This window comes from Euwallacea fornicatus, chromosome 3, assembly GCF_040115645.1.
Source record: "Euwallacea fornicatus isolate EFF26 chromosome 3, ASM4011564v1, whole genome shotgun sequence".
Classification (NCBI taxonomy): Eukaryota; Metazoa; Arthropoda; class Insecta; order Coleoptera; family Curculionidae; genus Euwallacea; species Euwallacea fornicatus.
Genome location: NC_089543.1, coordinates 3,176,646 through 3,196,335, shown reverse-complemented (window position 1 = coordinate 3,196,335; position 19,690 = coordinate 3,176,646). Strand labels below are relative to the sequence as shown.

Below are 19,690 nucleotides of genomic sequence, written 5' to 3'. Positions count from 1 at the left end.
GCAGTGAGGTAGGTCAGCTTCACATCGCCGACTCCAGTTATGTTAAGCGAAACCTCCCGAATCCGAGTTCGGGTCGATATTTGACGAACGTGGACAACCCAGCAACCTCGAGAAAGCGCACGTTAACGTTTTGGTTATTCCTATGTTTATCGTTGTTAACGTGTAGTCATGCGCCAAGTGAATTACATTTGTTGCCATTATTAGTGTTTCACTTAAATTAATTAAATAAGGTAAGTGCGATATTTTGGATGTCAGTTCGCTTATTTTAGGGCGTGCGGAAACGGCCATTAGAACAGCTGTCACTGAAACTGAGTTATAGGTTAAAAGTTTCAGTTAAAACAGCCTTTTGCCGGCTGCGCGCGCAGACGAAAGCTTGATTCAGAAGGGCGGAAATTGAATGCGGTTGTGGGGTTTTTGTAAATGTAACTGAAGGAAAACACGCTTAAGGCTTTTTGTTAATTAGTAGATAAAAACAAATATTTCCCTCCCGAAATTGTGCCAAGTGAGTTATCTGAAACAGTTGCGTGCTGGCAATAATAATTACAATCCAACCGTGAAATTATGGCAATTTGCTTCAATCCGAAGAATATTTAAACAAAGTAATATAATTGCCGCGGTTACAAAATGACTTACCTAGAATTGTTTATTATGTGTACCGGAATTTGAAAACCCTTAATTCCGGCATGCGCTTTTGTGTAGAAATATGGTCAAACATTTTAAAATGGAGGATGCAAAACGGGAAGGAAAGCCTTATTTAATTACAACAAGAAATTATACTAATAGTCTAAATAGATTTCGGATTCCCCATTGCATTCAGAAGAAATCCAAAGTGCCCGAACGGCAAGCTAGAATTTCGAGCGTCACTCCGATATGACGTCAAGGGCACTTTTTAGGATTTCTAAATATCCCGAAATAAGCGTATTTACCAATACTTTAATACACGATCTACACCATAGAATTCCAAGGTGAATATTCTCCTAACTGTTCTGTACAAATAGTAAAGTTTTCCTCATTGAGCATGGAACAGTGGCGGGGATAGGGCGAGTTTTGCCACACAACGCGAAAGGCGTTAACAGAAACTTTGTACATAAATAGTAAAATCTGCATATTGAATGAATAGCGAACAGTGACGGAGAGAAAGTGTGTTTATTTAATGGCATGACAAAAAACAGAATAGAAGTACAGGAAAGGGAACTTTAAAAACTGGAATAATTCAAACAAAGCCTCTGCGTCAATGAATCTCAGGGTGACCATTCTCGTAACTATTTTACGTAAATAGTAAACCTTCCATCCACCACAAATTTGTTATGTTTAAATCTATTTGTTTTTAAACTTTATTTCAATCAAGTCTAGAGTTTTACACTACATTTTAAACTGAGCTTAAGCTTAAAAAACCACTTGGTTTTCATAAAAAAGTATATTCCGAGAACGCAAAGACAGAGATTGTTCACTCGAAAGGTACAATGACTGTGGTCGTTTATCCATTACATTGCAAGTTCCCATTATATCCCTTTCCCGTTCAATTCATGCTTGAAAGCAACGAAAAGTCCTGTTCTATTCCGGAGTCCGAGTTTGGGGAATACCCGATTCATTTTGCGGCGTCTCCCACTGTCGCGTTGCCAGAACGCATGGATAGATGAATGTACCAGTTTTTTGAGTCGATATCTAAGTATTTTAAAACAGATGTTATGGTTAAAATTATGATTAAAAAAACATGTAAAAATTAAAAAAATCATAAAAAATCCTTCAATGTAACACGAAAATGTGCGTTTTTGAGATTTATATCATGTTGTTCTTGACAGAAATTGACGATCGTTAATTCAAAAAATGTTAATAAAATATGTCTGTTGTCCATCCACTTAATTAACGTGTTTTGCTCAGATATAGCTCTATGAAGAGGGGTTGAACAAAAAATAACATTGTAGAACAGTTTTGAGCCTAAAAAGTTTATAACGTGCGTCTGTAGATGATTTAATAAATGCTTAGGTGTCGACTATAAGACTCAAAAAAAGTGATCTGTCGACGCATTCTGGCATCAGTGGCATCACGCAAAAAATGGGTCGGGTATCCCCTGAACTGGGGCTCTGCAATCCGGAATATATCCGTACTTTTCGTTTCGCTTATCGGTGTGAATTGTGTGGGGAGGGGATTCACTTGCAATATAATATAATCGATAAACCACTTCTCTAATTTTACCTTCAGGGTGAGTAGTCTCAGTTCCTGTGTTCTTTGAATATGTTTTTTTATGAAAACAAAATGTTTTTTTATCAAGTTTAAAGTATGTTTAAAGCAGTTCTAAGTATAAATATTCCTTAAATAACTTGATAAGAGCAATATTTTAAGGCGACGCACCAAATTTGAAAGATCGTCACGCAAACAAAGATATATTTTTGAAAGGGATGTAAATAAAAATAGGATACGTTATTTAAATAGAATTTAATTCGAATATCAGAAATTCTGATTATATTAACCTGAACATATTTTTAATCTCATCATCCTTCTTCTAGACCATTTTACAGCCAATATCCTACCTATATCGCGTTCGTACCACCATAATATTATACCTGATTTAACAACTTGAACATAAAACTTATGTAATACTCAAATGAATTACTTTTTATGAATCCTACAAAGTAAAAGTGCATATTATCGAACACATGACACTTTTACGAAATATCGATGGCTTTTTTACGTATACATATAATTACTCTAGATCGTACCATAGTGTTGGTGGTACTAGGAAGTTAAATGCAGGTTTCTAGCTCCCATATAGAAGCTTTAGTAAAATCAATCAATCACGTACTGGTATAAGAGCTTTTCGAAATATTTGTGAATGTCGCCACAGAAGATTTAATCCGTCTTACACGCTTAATCTAATATCAGTCATGCAGAAGTTACGTGGCAAAACTGAGACGTCGAAAAGTGTCCCAGTTTGTGCCTAATTGTGGCTATTCACGCATTGCTGTTTTGAAATTAATTAACATGTCTATAATTTATTTAATACTTATTTATCGATATTCGCGAAAACTTGAGCTTATTATAAACGAAATAATGGAAGTCGTTGTAAACTCATAGCTTGAGAAAACTAAGTATAATCACTAGATTTTCCACTGCACTGTAGTTAACCGTAATTACTTGAATATGTGAGTCATAAAAATTTAAATGCTGCTATTTTTGCTCCTTAGCAGCAGCTTCCTAAGCACTTTAAGCTATTGTCTGTAACAAGCTGTAATGGGACCATCCTGGAGGTTGCAAAAAAATTTATATACCCAATAAACTAAGTGGGTGCTTGTAGTTTTCATCGCACGGTCTAGACAATAGTATTATAGTATTTATTGTTAACCATATATGCATTCTTAGATTGCTACAACTGATGGAGATGAGAAAAATCAACGGTTGTTAGAATGTTCCCTATTGTTGTTTTGTTTACGTGTAAAATGACCTCCATTAATTTTTTACTCATAAGGTAGTCGAATGTTGAACAGATTAACAGCTACGTGTTCGAAAATTGCTTCACTAGTCCATAAAGATATTGTGGCAAATTTATGCATCTTCACATATATTTTGAATTGGGTGAATATTTTTTTAAAGTATTTAGGCATTATTTAACATCAGACCGTGACTTTCCGTCGCAGTGCTAAAATATTCGAGGTCGATAAATAATGTAATGCGTTGACTAGTATAATACATCAAAGTCGGGGAAAAGCCCATTTTCCACAGTTTTTTAACCTCGAAAATGGTTTGTTTTTGATGATTCAGGATGCGATATCAAAAACGCACGCTTTTAGGAACGGAAAGTATAGCTGCTTAAATTTTTAATGTTGTTCTGGGAAAATTTATTAAACAAGAAATGGAAAAGTTTGCGTTATGGTTTAATTTCGGTTCCAAAGAAAAATTTGAGGATTTACGAGTCCATGTCTCCTTTGCGGGTTTCAAGTTAATGCCAGTTGGCTCAAATGAAAAATTATATTGAAGAAATGGGAAATTTGATTGTCTGAAATACCCTAATAACTATGATGAGGGAAATATCTAAAAATGTGTCTCACTAGATTCTGTTTCAATTATGATTTCATTAATGAGACCGGAGGGAGTCTTAACAATTTCCCATGTTTCCTGACAATTATGGAATAGCTACTTCGTCTATTAGAATGAATTACCTGTTCAGTTGTATAGAACATTGTAGTTTTCGCTTTTATAGCTTCATGAAAAGTAGTATTGTTTGAGATGTGCTTAATTTTCCTCGTTGCTCGATAATTAGAACAGAAACATGAGAAATGATCCTTTTATTATTTACCTGCCTACATATGTATGTATATCACTACTATGTCGAACTGACTTTGAATCAACGTCATCAACCGGCAACCAAAAATTAACACTCTTCAAGGTCGCTAGCATAACTTGTACATGATTTCTTGAACTATCCTATGATCCGAATGCGTCATTAAATTACGCTAACCATCATAACAAACAATAAAGACAATTACAATGCCAACCTAAATGTATGTCGGTGAAGGTAAACAAATGCCTGACTTTGGCATGTAATTAATATATTAATTACTATATTTAAATGCATATAAAATATCTAGTTTCATGACAGATGCATGTTGTAAACTCGTAATCATTAATCCAGGTAATAGGGTAATGCGATATGTATCACGTATGTCATTGTCTGTAGATGTAACATTGTAATGGTGTCAATTTTTAGTCTAAATTTAGCAACGATATTCAAAGTTTAGACAGAGTCTAAAGTAAAAATTCCTTTCAAAGAGCTGAATCCACATTTTGGGACGACAATCGAACTGCAATTTCCAGGTGAGTACGGAATCTAAAATCAATTTAATTTTGTTGCAAACTTTTGGTATTAAATTTTAACCAAATTTCCACAATGTTAATAATAAACAGGGGGTTCTAACCAGACTTTAATTTTGTTCATTAAAATTTTAATTTAGCTTTCTGCTGATTAAAAGCTCCTGAGCTTGAATTAGCTTTGCTTTTGATTGATGATTAAGACCTACGTTTTGAATTAAAAGTCGTTGTTGTTAAACCAGTCGCGTCCTTTCCGATTCCTTCTTCCGTTTTAATTTCATAAATTTTTGATTGAGAATAACCGAACTTTCGGTTTTGATTGGGTTTCAATTATACGCTCTGTAGGGTTCGAAGGGTAAAAAAAAACTACATTGTTTGGTTATGCAGAGATTTTTGGCATTTCAAGCCGTGATTTTGGAAGAGGAATGAAACAAAATTGCAACAATTGATAATGTGATTGTTTTCCATTGTTCCCGTCGCTATAGCTATATTTCCTAAATTCTTTTACTATACACAAGGAACTAGAAATCTGATGTCATCCTTTTCCATTTCTTTCAATCTCACCACCTTATCAGCGCTGCCTCCATAGATTTTCCAACTCTACCTTTATTCATGTTTCCAGCTATCAATATATATAAAAGTGGTATTATTGTTCATTTTGTTTTAGGTCAAGGCGGATTTTCCCCCCTCGATTTTGTGTATATGTGTATATCCTGAGAATGAAACCCTCTAAGTTAGTAGTCTTCAATCAAATAACTAACTCATATTTCCCAACTAATTATTCAATATCATTTAAATTGAATAATGGAGAATACTTGCACGAAATGTATTCAATTATGATTTATAGGACGTTATCTTGACAGAGATTGAATATTTTAGTAGTAAAGTTCCAGAGGAAATTTCATTTAAATACTTCTAGTTCAGTTTGAGAAATGTTAATAAATATAAACCACGAAGTATCAAATATCACTCAATGTTTGTTTTTGGGGTAACATTGCAACTGGTTTTTTGCACTTGTGTTTTGCGAACGTAGATACAGCATTAAGGAGCCAAGAATTTTCAAAAAATACACTTTTATTTCAGTGTTGAAGTCTCGCACAGAATCATCAAATTTCGTAATCCCGTTTGCAGAGATTTCACTGGCAAATCTTTTGAGAACTTTTTGCATACATTCACTTAGAACTACTCTAATAGTAATAGGTTTTTGTTGACCCCATTCTCATGTCAACTCACCTGGATAACCATAAGAACGCCGATCCTCCTTCTTTAAATTTGCTAAAGTTCAGAACCCATTTGATTTTTCCATCGACTTTTAATGGAGAATTAAGGCAATGACTGCATAGACAATGAAGTGCAAAGCTTCAATGACTAGAACAATGGAAACAAGTTCAAATGTCTAGTGCTTAAGATTACATGGGATCGCGGACTTTGCCAACCCTTCGAAAATTACTTTTCTTGGTAGAGTCAACAGATTAAAAGGAGTTTTATACTTCTGACATACTATATGCACTTTCTACTAGAGTACTTTTAATTAGTTTGCGAACTGTAAATAAATAAGCAGATAATCTAGTTTTAAAAGCTGAGATCCTCAAAGCATGGAAACTTTTTTTCCGAAAATGAACTTTAGTGTAATGCGCAACCCGAATTTTCCAGTTCGCTAATGTTTAGGAAAACGTCACTTGCATATAACGATTTATATTTTGCGGACGAACCTTAGGGAGGATATTGAAATCGGTTTCCACTCCGACAAGGAATGATTAATTTAGTCCTCTGTGTTTACACAGATTAAATGCTCCCTTTTTGTTTGAAAATCATTCCCAGTACACCCCGCTTTTGAATTTAGGGGAAAGCTTGAAAAGTAGCAATTACCACATAAAATAATTATTCAAAGTTAGTGCAAGTGAAATCGCATGCACTTTGAATTTAACTCTAGTGTTGGGCTGGAGAGCCATCAAGAACCGTTTTTGGGATAAATAAAACAGCAGCTCCGACATAGGAAAAGCTTAAGACCGCAGTAATACTGGATTTTGCAGCAATAAGCTGCAAAATCGCAAAATAACTCAAAAGATCTGGCACAGATTGTGGCCGTAGCCCCGTTTATTTTGGCCGTAATCAGGCCCAAACATGATGCTCTCGAGGCGTTTAACTTAAATTGCCAATTATAAGATCGATTTTACAATTTTGGTTCTAATAAAGCGCAATAGCGTTAACGATCTTCTCTGAAATTCTTCGAAATTAGTCATTAGTCTTAGGATGCGTAAAATTTATTTGCTGCACTCGAGAAGAACATCTCCTTAATGACATGGCTCGAGGCAATTAAGCAGTTTTTGCAAAGAAAAACGTCAAACCGATAAAACAGTTAATTAGGATACATTTACTGGAAGTGTGTTGGGAATTCCAAGGGAAATAACGAAAACCCATGAAAGTTTTCCCCATCAGTTTTTCATCAAAACCTAACATATCAAGAAATTGGGCACATCTAATATTCAAAATTCCGGAAGTGAGGGCAGAATGTCGCAAATAAGATCCTGGCTCAACTTTTTAATTGGTTTTCCTTCATTCTGATTATTGATATCTGATGGTAATTACAAAACTTTACAATCGACCCACAAACAATTAAACTACGTTTTGATTTCCAGACCGCTTGTGTGCTTCAAAGAAAGCCAGAAAGGCTTGAATTTTAAGGGCAAATCGTTTAGTTTTATTCTGGAATTAATTAAATAAAAAGTTTATCGAATAGTGGGAAAGTTATGGAAGTGCTCTATACTAATAATAGCCCTGAGTAATTAAAATTTAAATGAGAGCCAAACATTGCGGAAAATCGAACAACAAGAATTGTTTAATATTTGTTATAAAATCACGGATGCAAAATTACTGTTTCTCGAGAAGATAGAGAGAGAGAGAGAGAAAATTCATCAGATTGTTATATGTTGAAATGTTGAGAAACTTTGATTGTTGAATCATTTTTCGTCCTATTTTGAACGTATGCTGATTTACAGAGTGTGAAAGACGATTATCCAGGTGAACTAGTAGATGACATTCATGTGAATTTAATTTTGTTTCAGATTATTCGTTGTGACTATGTTCAAACATCTTTGTAATGATTTAGTTTCATAGCGTAAAGTGTAAATTTACCTCTTAGAGGGGGCAATTTTCCATCAAAAATTCTGTAGGGCAAACTACGTCAAGACCAACATAGATGAAATTATTGTAACTAACTTCCAGGCAGGCCCAAACGTCCACTCCAACCAAATTGAAAAAGCTGAAATGGAAATCATTGTCCTATACAAACCCACAGCTCATGCTTAGGATTAGGACTTCCTCAGCGAAATACTACAGCTACACTTACGCTCTATTCGAGCAATGCGCAATATTTCATGTATTGAAAAGTAATCAGTTTGGTGACAATAAACTAAATACCACATTCGGATGCCTTCAAATGCTGGACATGTGGATACTTAGGGCGTCGCGTGTCGTGATCAGACAGACTTCCAGTATGGAACGTTTGAAGTTCGACACGTTCGGGTTTCTGCCAGTATATTTGACACGAGCCAAAGGATGCCTCGAACGTATGAAACAACACCTTAACTTACGACAAACGGCTACATGAGCAGTTGGGTGCTCGGCAGTGAAGTTCTCATTGGTCATTAAAGGGTGCAGCTTCGAATCCTCGTCTTGGCAGTCTGAGCACTTTTCATTTTCCTGCAATTGTCACAACTATTAGGCCAGAAATAATGCAGGTAGCATTTAGGTTACTTCCATTTTTAATTTAGGTTTTTTTTTTTTTAATTTCCAATACACACTAGAAAAAAACCTACACTGTTCTGACGCTGATGAACGAACATTAGCTTCACTATATTTTTTTCTAGTGTTGGATCCAATGTTCGCCTCATCGTTGAACCAAATCATTTGCCAATAGTTAATGTGCTGAATTTTGAGTGTAAATTCTGAAGAATATTGTACTGCACATTGGATCAAATGTTGGACGCATCGTCTGTGTTGTCGAATACTGTTGCCCGATATGGATATTCCACATGCTATTGAAAATTTCACTGAGGCATAAAATGAACTCTTTTCATGTTTTACTATTTTGATGAAGATTCTAACAGGTAGCAGTTTTATTCTGGGAATAAATCCTATGCTATTTGTATCATTAAATTCGAAAAGACAATTAGGGATGAAATGCTCATTTTGGCATGGTCTTCCATAGATTTTAACACAAATATGAGATTTGTTCGGGGACATCACGTAAACCCAAAAAATGGACCCATACTTAACCTTTAAGGTCTCATTAACCCGAATCTTTAGAATAGTTCCGACATTGTGGCCCACCTTTAAAAAAAATGACTTGAACAATGTTTTGCCATAATTTTTTGTCAGTTTAGGTTTTGCATGTTCCCCACTAATTCAAACCATTGTTAGGTTCAATCTAAGAGCCAATGAACCTCTATGCTATAATTTTCTACGTATCCAGAGCATTGTTTGCCCCCTTCGAATTGCTTCATGTTTACGATGGTTAATATGGCCATATCGAAAACAAGAAGATTAGGTTTATTGTCACATGACGCTAAGACATTATTATAGTAAATCAGCCTAATCATACTTCTTGTCATATGACCATTAAGAGGTTCGTCGTAGTAATTGTATCGTGGGCCTGAATGCGAACACATCTCAAGTGAATAATAGTGTTCGGTGCGAGACAAGAGACAATATAGTGGTCCCAGCACATGTGGGTGTGTCAGTGCTCTTGTGGATGTCTTTAAGGTTGTTGAAGGTATTAAAAATTCTCCGCCTCCAAAGTTTTAAAAGTCTCGACCTATATATCTCCAAACTCCAACCCCCTAGTTCAGTTTTTGCAAGTCATAAAGCCGGGAAAATGACCCTAACCATGGCAATTTCAAATCAATATAAAGTGCCGGTGCCATTTGTCTTTGTTTAAGGGGCCAACACTTCTGACAGTCTGGTTTTTTACGGTCTGGCTTTTATTAGGGAATTTCTGCAGAATGAGGAAAATATGAGTCAGGCCCGGTGACACACAGCTTATTAGGTGTTGAAACTAGCAGTTGCTTGCCAGCTTAGCAAAATGTTCGTCAATTCTACCCATTAGATAACAGAGGTGAAAATTTGAAATTAAATAAATGTTAATTAAAATGAAAGTTCTCACAAATAGAAGATAGAAATTGCTAACGTAATTTTTAATTATAGTCTCTCCGAAAAAATGTATGGTAAACTCTATTTTCTAATCATTTTAATAATATCATCTTCCCTATGTAGTTGGGGAGCTTCCTATCTTCTTCATTTAAAAAAAAAATCCCATAAGCATTTTTCCCATTTTCAGCAATATTTTTCCAGAGAAACCATGCCAGATTTAATTTTCCAATATTCCCAACCTGGCTTTCTAACTTCCCTTGTTTGGAAGCAAAATCCCTCACATATGGTACTCATTTTCCCCATATAACTGTGATCCTAGGGGCGTCCTACTCGGGCAAGTTTGTTAATTACAAAAGGACGAAAATCCAATAGAACAAGGAGAACTATTTGTCCCACATTATAACTCAAATACCGAGTTTAGTTCATCATGTTGAGAGGGTCACTTCATTATTTACAACCCCATATTGATTAGCAAGCTTACATTGCTGAAATTTGCTTGTTTGATTATCCTAAGTATTATTGGCACTGTAATTATGGTCCGTGATTGAAAACGAACATAAATCCCCATTAGGGGAAGACATCTAAATCAACTCTGATTGAATAACCTCGATGCAACAGGGAGTGTAAGATTTTGAGAAAATTGTTTTCGAATCTTAACCATTTTAGAGAAATATGAGAATTTCCAATAAATGCGAACCACGCTCATGGAATTATTTTAAAAGAATGGAATTAGAGATTTAAATAGTCCGAATTATATCAATTCTCATTAAAGTAAACCATGAATAGTATATGTAATTGATTATGCGGTGGTTGGCTATGTACACACGTAGAAAATTTGTTTATCCAAACAGCCCTAAACGCATGGGTGTTTATTTAACCTGTTTAAGACTGTTGAAATACCAAATTCAAAACAAATAATGTTGTTTAATAACGAGCTTTGTTTACAGGTAAAAATTATTTAATCATCAGTCTATGTCGCTTGAATTTTTCCAAGTGTAATCTCAAAACTTCCAAAGACAGAAAAGTTTTCTTAATTGGATCCAGGACAGGAAAAGATTTCTTCTTTAATTCATAACTTTTAACAAACTAATGTCTCATTATCGCAAGTCCAAATTAGGAAGAGTCAACCTCCCTTTTAAGTAAATTTTTTATCCCCAACTTCTAGAAGCATTTTTAAAATCTTGCTACGATTAATCAAAATCCGAGTTCCCAATGGAGAACTATTCTCTTTAGACGAGAATTTTGGGTTATCTTCTATCCAAGCGGAAATAAATTGAGCAAATAACTAAGCGAAACAAGTACGTATAGAGCTCTAGTGAACAGGAGTAATAAATGTTGAATTCGATGAACTAAGTCTCAAGAAAATCGATTGGAAAAATTAAAAAACCGTACACGAGATAGAGAACAAGAAATTGATGTTTTCATGAACCGTATATGTTCGTCTTTAAATAAAGAGTTTTATATATCTTATATACTTTGAAAGTACTGAATAGTGACATGGTTTTTGAAGACCTTAGACTAAAATATTTACATTCAGTATAATAGTTTCAATTAAAACCTATTAAAGAGGTACTTAAAGGTCAGTTGAACTTTTGAGAGTGAATAGCGGTTGGACTCGATGAATTCAAAATATTTGAAGTCTACTTATTAGCTTGGTAGTATCAGTATTTTAGTGGGGGTTCGGTTGGATCTGATTCGTTAGGTTCTTAGAGGGGTTGATTGAAGCTTAAACTTGACTGGTTCAGTTGAACTCGGCCGGTTCTTAGAGGAATGATTCGCTAGATTGTTAGTTCCATTGGCCTCGTTCTGTTCTAAAAGGGTATCTATTGGACTTGTTCACTTAGCCTTTGACAGATATTCCCACTCATTATTCAGCGAATTTTTTCCAAGGAAAATATGATTAGAGATATTATTTATTATCTTCTTTAATTTTGAATTAATCATTAAAAAAAATTGAAATTAATTTTGAAAATTATCAAAGGCACTTAATATTCATTTTCACCTAATTTTGTTCAAGAAAATAGGATGGTAATACCAATTTTCTAATATCTCCAATATTCTCAATTTCCTACTTAAATTTAACTGGCATAGTTGCAGCAAGTTTCATGCTTAAAATATCACTGGATCTCAATATTCACGTCTTAGTAGTTTTGCGTGAGACTTGGCACTAAAATTAGCTAATAAAAAAGATGCGTGAAGTATGATTCGTGATAATAACCTGTCGTAATTAGCGTGGGGAAAGAAGTTAATTAGAAAAACAAAAACATCCGGAGTAGAGTAAGCCATAGAAGAGCGACAAAAACAATTAAACAAAGGTCTAACGGTTATCTCCACGTAGAAATAACCTAAATGGATACTTAAGTCCCTTAAAAGACATAATTTTCCGAAGAGAAGGCTATTGTATTTTATATTTTGTAACCATTTCAGGGTGAAATGCCCCGAACTTAGGACTAATGCGAGCGGAGAACCCTTATAATGAAACTCATTTGCAGGCCCTTATACATGTGTCAGAAGGACCCGCAGCGAAATTATATATTATTTCTGGATAATGCGATTATCCAGTAAGGTTGCTTCGTATCAACTTTGACATTTTCAAATATATAGCAAATCTGGAGCACAATCACATGAGGGCTGTTTATTTGTCGAGCTGGTTGGTTTTGAAAGATCTTTAACTCTACACGATGTTTCTTACGCAGTACACAACGAAATATGTGAATCATAAGCTTATTTTAAGATAAAAACATCATATCAAGGCATGACCTGAATTGCTTCCATTTTGATTTAGAGTATTGAAGTTAATTTTTTAAAATAATTTTCATTTATTTCTGTTGCTTGTAAAGATGATCAACTCGAAATTGGCAGTAACAATCATATTAGCAGAACAAATAAAACGAGAATGCAATTATTTAAAATACCTTACAGGGCGTTACTTCTTTCGTGGTCGTTGTCAATATTTTACATCATAGCTTTTTTTATAACATTTTAAAATTTTATTCACTAACTACATTTAATCTCTTGAATCTTTTATTAAGTTTTTTGCCTCTTCAATTTTTTTCATTAGAAATAGTAGTTTAAGAGATATTTGCTTAAATTAAAACTCCTAATTTAGATTATAATCAAAGTAATTGCAGAAAATGTTCTCCTTTTATCAAAATGCAAGATTTTACTCTTCTTTGCATAGATTGTTGGATTGTATAAAATAATTCCAAGGCTCTTTCTAATAGTTTGAAAAGCATATAAAATTTTTCAACAATTCACTACCTTGCATTTTTTATCATATCCTTAGGTCAATTGGGACGAACGTGGTTAGATATTTTTGCAAATATTTCATAAACTACTGTTCCTAATAAAAAAAACAAAGAGGCAAAAAAGTTAATACAAGACATAAGGGGATAAATGAAGTTAATGAATAAAACCTAAAAATGCCATAAAAAAGTACTGATGTAAAATATTGTGAGCGGCCACGAAAAAAGTAACACCCTGTAGAGTATTTTAAACAATTTTTATTTTGTTATGTTGGTAATGCTAAAATAATTGTTACTCTGAATTTTGAGTTAATTATCTTTAACACAGAACAAAGACAGAGACATTAATAAAAATCGAAGAATAAATGAAACTTCGACACCTTGTAAATCAAAATTGGAGCAATTTAGTACCTTTCTTTATATGAAGTTTTTATCTCAAAATGAGCTCATGATTCACCCATTTAATTTTTTACTTTATCACGAAACATCTTGCTTAAAGTTAACATGTATAGACATTTTTGGAATTTTGATAACACATGCTGTTTTTATTCGAAGCAAGTGCGACTGATTCGGAGAGATATTTTCTGAAGCAATTCAGTCAATTTCTAATAGAGTTTTTATGCAAATTTTTTAGTATTGTAAGTCGACCTGTTTACATTTTTGTACAGCGATTTTCATATATCTTTAACAATCCAGACCGAACTAACTCGGAATTTTCGAGAATTTTTAACTACTCAGAATTGACCGTAACAGAAGTTTTTCGAAACATTCAAGCAACTTTTTTGTCTTTATTGAGAATTTTCGAGAATTCGAAGAAAACCATCTCCCTCAACAGAGTATTGAGACATATTTTGGACAGACCTTAACGCCAACTCGTCTCATCCCAATGTGAAATTGCCGGAAACAATTGACATTTTATTTTTTTTTTGGGTACACTGTTATTCCAATTTCCAATTGAATTGTTGACTTTAATAATGATAACGCTTGTACCAAAATTTCCCACAAGCCAAGGAAATGAGGTGTAACGTTCAATAAATCAGCTTCAGCTTATCGATGCCAGATGAATAATTTCCCCTAATCTTTTGCAACAAAGCGAAGTGATTTTCATTAGTGCGTGCCAGAGTAATTCGGAAATTATCATTGCTTCCCTGTTTGTACACTCGTACGTACTCCGTCTGCGGTTTTGCCAATTTAACTCAGGGGGGAACAATTCGAACAATGCAAATATTGAATTTTAAATAATTGATAAAGGAATTTTAATTGTTTCGATACTTATTTCGTATATTATGTATGTAGGACAGTTTCAATTAAAAAGCTTAGGGCACATTTTACAGTTCACGACTGCTGCGAAATAAAATTCTATTATCAATTTTCGTTCGACAGGAACGTGGAAGTATTACTGCGAACGAACAGTCACGATCTAAGGAGATTTTGTTGCACCATTTTTGGTGGGCAAAAAGTTTCATAAAGTGCCTTCAAGTTATGTTTTTTTACACTTGATAACACTGATGAAGGGAATGATATAATTAAAAAAAAAAACTCAACTCCAGCATCATTACACTTTCCTTGTAATATTTAATTAAATTAGTATTTGATTGTAGGGTATACAAAGTTATAAATTTTCACTTGTTACAGAAAAATGGAGCTCCGTTTGTATGTTCTGTCGATATCATTATTCGGCTTCTTTTCACCGTGTCTTTCATTCAATGGAGAGTTGGCTGAACAGGAGTGTCCGGACGAATGCGATTGCCATTATTTCCGCATCAACTGGGTTACGGACTGTTCAAACAGCAACTTGACGCAAATACCTTACGAAGAACTTAGCATGAACGTCTACGTTTTGGACTTGAACGACAATTTGATATCAGAAGTTCAGCCTTTTCCTCCGGATATCAAAATGAGACGGTTACAGATGGCGGACAACCTTATGACCGTGCTCAAAAGGGAATCTTTTAAAGGTTTGTTCCGTATTAAATTTATTTTGCAAGTCACGTATTTTATGGTCAACTTTTCCTGCTTTAATAACCACTGACAAATATCCTAGAATATTTCTATTCTTCCATTCCAGGGCTGCACTACTTAATAGATGCTGACTTTTCGGGAAATGAGATCAGGAGGGTCGATCCGGATCTCTTTTAGTAAGTAGCAACTTTTATTTTATGGGCCAGATGGAATTACACGATATTGTTTGGATCCCTCTTCAGAACAATTTTCAAATGGAATTTATTACGAACGAATATTTCAGCTGTTTGATATTTAGAGCTTTCGTGGTTTGCCTCGAGCGCTATATTTTGTGTTGATCAGGGTTAGGAGGATGTTTTTGGCAGTAATTTAATGAAAGCTACTTTGAAGTTTCAGACATGAGCCAAGTTTATGGGATGAAGGTAGTTTTAGCTACTTAGTGACATAAATTTATAAACTCCATACCACATTTTGCAACCTTGGCTCTCACCGAAAGGAACTATCACACATTTACAACATATAGAAACAAAAAATACATATTATTTCCTTATCAAAAAACAAATTAAAGAACAGATGGTTATAAAAAAAACCTGAAGTAACAATTCATAAAATTAATTAAACTAATTTTAGATGCTGCTATAAAATATGTTCTTTTCATTAATGAATAATGAATAATCGAGCAACAATGTTAAATAACTAAATAACACACGTTATAAAAGCTATTCAAAATATATTCTTTCATTTTCGATTCACAAAAGTGCTCTTTCAATACTTCCAATAACATTATTCAAAATAACAGGATTTGCATTAATTTAATTGCTTTTTCCTTGAATACTTTACCTTAAATCATTTTAATTTCGAACATTTGTAACCAAAATTGCATTTTTAATGTTTGATCTTGGGAAGAAATAATAATGCGTCAAATCACATGACTGTTGGATAATCGTCATTCGCATTCCGATTGATTGTAGTGTTGAAGCTTTAAAGAATTCAAAATTTATTCAGTACAGAATGCCACTACATCATCTTGTCGAAAATAGCTACTTTGCAGTCCATCAACTTGAGGTTGACTAAGTTTCTTAAAACGAATAATGGGTCAATTTTTAATAAAGAATATCTAAAAAACAAACTACGTAGATGCCTTAAACAAAATAGAGGGATTAAAAACATGCCGATAGTTAAATACACGAGTGTTGTACTTTTGGTTTGGATATGCGAACTTCTTTCGAGCTCTGCTTTCCATTAAGAATCGCCATCGACTGACGTTTGCTTAATGATTCAGAATGTATTTATACTGGAGGGGGGGAGGGGGGGGGATCCCATCCATCTGTATCGTCATTGAATTTTTGACTTATGGGTATTTTGGCAAAACTGTCATAAAGATAAATTTAAAATATTAAGACGTCTCAAGAAAAAGAAATGTTTTCAATTCCGGTAACATTGTCTGGTACACATGTATGTCATGATAAAATATTGTTTTCAGTGACTCCGCGGGTTTTATAACTCTGGAGCTGCAGAACAATCCTCTGGATCCCGTTGAAGGCCCCTTCATAGCGATAAGCACTTTATTATACTTGGATATAAGTAATTGTAGTTTGGAATTCCTGAATGAGCACTTCTTCGAGAATATATCGGCTTTAACCACGTTGGATTTATCTGAGAATCCGCTAAACACTTTGGACACCCAAGTCTTTGAAAAGTTAACCAGCCTGGAAACGCTAAAGATGAATCATTGCAATTTATCCGCAATCGGGGAGGATACATTTATTTCGCAGCTTAATTTGAAAACTCTCGAGCTCAGCGGTAATAAGTTCTTGAGGGAGATGAACTGGGATGTGCTTTCGAGGCTACCTTTGTTGGAAAACTTGGATTTGCGAAATTCGCACGTGAATCAATTATCTGAAACTATGTTCTCTAATAACCACTATTTGAGAGTTCTGGTGTTAGCTGAAAATAATTTGTCTGACGTGGATGTAGGACCTCCGCTTAAGAGCTTATCCAATTTGGAAACTCTTGATTTGTCCTATTGCAATTTGACTGTGCCACTATCGGAAGACACTTTCGCGAACGTGACCAAAATTCGAAGCCTTTATCTTACAGGAAACACGTTGTTTGCTTCTGATTTACTAGTCGCCTTATCACCTCTAACGAACTTGCAAAAACTGTCTTTAAGCAACTGCGGTTTACGGCGTCTGCCTGATACATTCCATAAATTTAAAAGTTTGCAGGAATTGGACATATCACACAATCCTCTGAACGATGCGTTTGTTAAATTATTGGCTCCTCTTGAAACTTTGGAGTATTTAAACATGGGCTATAGTAACTTATCTAACATAGCTCCTACGTCGTTTTCGAAAATGACGTCGATGCGGCGACTGATTTTGTCGGGTAACGATCTTAACAACTTGGAGGCCGGTTTGTTTGGTAATTTGACCCGTTTGGAAAGTTTGGAACTCAACAACTGCGGCTTGCGACGACCGCTCAATGCCACATTGTTTTTCAACAATTTCACCTATACAGACTTGACAGAACTTCAGCTCGCCGGAAACCCGCTTCGTGTGTCGAAAACAGGTCCGCTCTTCCCCAAACAACTTTCTCGGCTGCTAACTTTGGACCTTAGTAATTGTAATTTGACTTTCTTGCCACCAGACGCCTTCTTTTGGACGAGGAATATAACAACTTTAATCCTGTCAGGGAACCATTTTAGCTCCCCCAACGATTTCCACTTTTTGGAACTTTTACCGAAACTGGAAGTCCTCGACTTGACCTACAACAACTTGTCGACCTTCTCTCCTCGAGAAATCGAGTTTAACATTCAAGTTACAAAATTAAAATTGATCGGTAATCCATGGAGATGCGATTGTTCGGTGGCGAATTTATGGGATTGGGCGCGTATGGAGAAAGGAGATCTCACGATTTTGGAAGGGTCCACTATAGGGGCTGCTGACGTCACCGTCGGAAAGCACAAGCGTAAGCGCCTGTTAGTTTGCAACTATGACGATAAAATCGGCCTCCCCATGGTCATGAACAAGACCGCAATAGGAAGGAAACCGTTCAAAGGAGCCCGAACCATTTCTGGTACTAACAGGACATGGGCGAAATACGTGAGAGAGTCTGGATGTGCACCATCGCCCAAGTTACTTCTCGCAAGATCAGCCAGATCGCTAGATTCAGTAGGTTACGTCAGCGTAGAGGGCGTGAAGATGCGCCTCGCCGAGCATCAGCCCAACTCTTGGGCCACAGCCGCTATTAACGCATGCGTAGTGTATGGCGCCATCATGTTTGTAGTGGGGGTTCTTTTCCTTGCAAGGAAGCGAAAGCCCCTTGGGCGTCACGTAGACAAAATTAACTAATTCTTTTCTTGTGAATGGCTGAAGTAGATGTATAGTGACGAGTTGACGTTTCAATTTTTCCTTTCGGTTGTTGAATTGTGATCAAATTGCTCCCACAGCATTTTATTTTTGTGTTATTTGTTTTATTATTATTATTGCTAATAGTAATAGTAGTAGTGTTAGGATTGTTAGCTTTCATCAGTTCCTGCTTCCATAGTCATATTCCATTTTGGCGCTAAAAGACTCCTCTCCTAAAGACAAATCTGATGAATGTTATTTATTATTATTAGGTACCACGAACAATATTATTTACTAGCATTAGGAACATAATATGATTTAATATCATAAAAGATAGCTTTTAGATCAATTTTAGATTATAGGCATACACGTAATTTTCTACTTATAAAATCTACAATCTTTACCCCTTAAAACTAGCTAGCTGAAGACTGTTTTATTGTGTTTGGTGTTTACTCTTACTTTACGTATCCTAAATATACAAGGCTGTAATTGAACATTTATACAAACAGATTAAATAAAATTGAACCTATTTGTTTCCGCGTTGTTTTATTTGATCTTTTTTTGTGGCAAATAACGCTCTATTATGCCATGATTATTACTTAATTGGCATAATAATATATTGAAATTAGAGGAATTCCTCTGTATTAAACGCTTTATTTGCTATGATTGATAGCAGCGATATTGATAAATTAATTTAACTATGCGCATAATATTTTCAAAGCCTGCAATTCTATCTCACGCTGTTCAACTGCCGTCATAAATACTAATGAGTGCTCCAAACGCTTTCGTAAATAACAACGATGACCTGGCTTAGAAAATTAATACAAGAATCTACGTGAGGGATCAAAGAATCCTTTCTTATCATAAAATTATCTCACAATGAAACGCATGAAAATTTTTAATCTTTGGATACGATATAGGCGACAACGACCAATTTAGAGAATCTTAAAAAGATTCTGGCTTGTCAAGAAGCAATTTTTCTCAATTGACTCTATAACTATGCACCGACTTCAAGCAGAAGAACCTTCAATAAATTTGATCATCTGCAGATTAAGTACTATTATTCCAAGTAGCCCCAAAGCTATTGGAACTATTTTACCAATCTCTTGAAAGATCGAATGTAATCTACCTTTATTCTCATGTATCATTCTATGGTATGAGCAATCAAAATTCATT

The 19,690-nt window shown here is 34.8% G+C and overlaps 1 protein-coding gene across 3 annotated transcripts; it reads left to right on the top strand.

Moving 5' to 3' along the window:
• Positions 1 to 78: 78 nt before the first annotated feature.
• LOC136350431 (insulin-like growth factor-binding protein complex acid labile subunit) lies at positions 79 to 19,049 on the top strand. 3 transcript variants are annotated; one of them, XM_066302104.1, is made up of 4 exons: positions 79 to 230; positions 14,838 to 15,160; positions 15,271 to 15,340; positions 16,648 to 19,049. In XM_066302104.1, exons 2-4 carry the CDS (start codon positions 14,842 to 14,844, stop codon positions 18,515 to 18,517), a joined length of 2,259 nt encoding a protein of 752 aa, XP_066158201.1. In that variant the 5' UTR covers positions 79 to 230; positions 14,838 to 14,841; the 3' UTR covers positions 18,518 to 19,049. The 3 variants fall into 3 exon arrangements, with proteins under 3 accessions (XP_066158201.1, XP_066158203.1, XP_066158202.1); XM_066302106.1 differs by lacking the exon at positions 79 to 230 and adding an exon at positions 4,793 to 4,812; XM_066302105.1 differs by lacking the exon at positions 79 to 230 and adding an exon at positions 9,427 to 9,580.
• The last annotated feature ends 641 nt before the right edge of the window (positions 19,050 to 19,690 follow it).

Excerpts from the sequence above, each read along its gene's own strand:
- LOC136350431 (XM_066302104.1), top strand. The coding sequence starts at position 14,842 with ATGGAGCTCCGTTTGTATGTTCTGTCGATATCATTATTCGGCTTCTTT. Across the intron at positions 15,161-15,270 it reads CAAAAGGGAATCTTTTAAAG|GGCTGCACTACTTAATAGAT; the intron begins GTTTGTTCCGTA and ends CTTCCATTCCAG. Across the intron at positions 15,341-16,647 it reads GTCGATCCGGATCTCTTTTA|TGACTCCGCGGGTTTTATAA; the intron begins GTAAGTAGCAAC and ends TATTGTTTTCAG.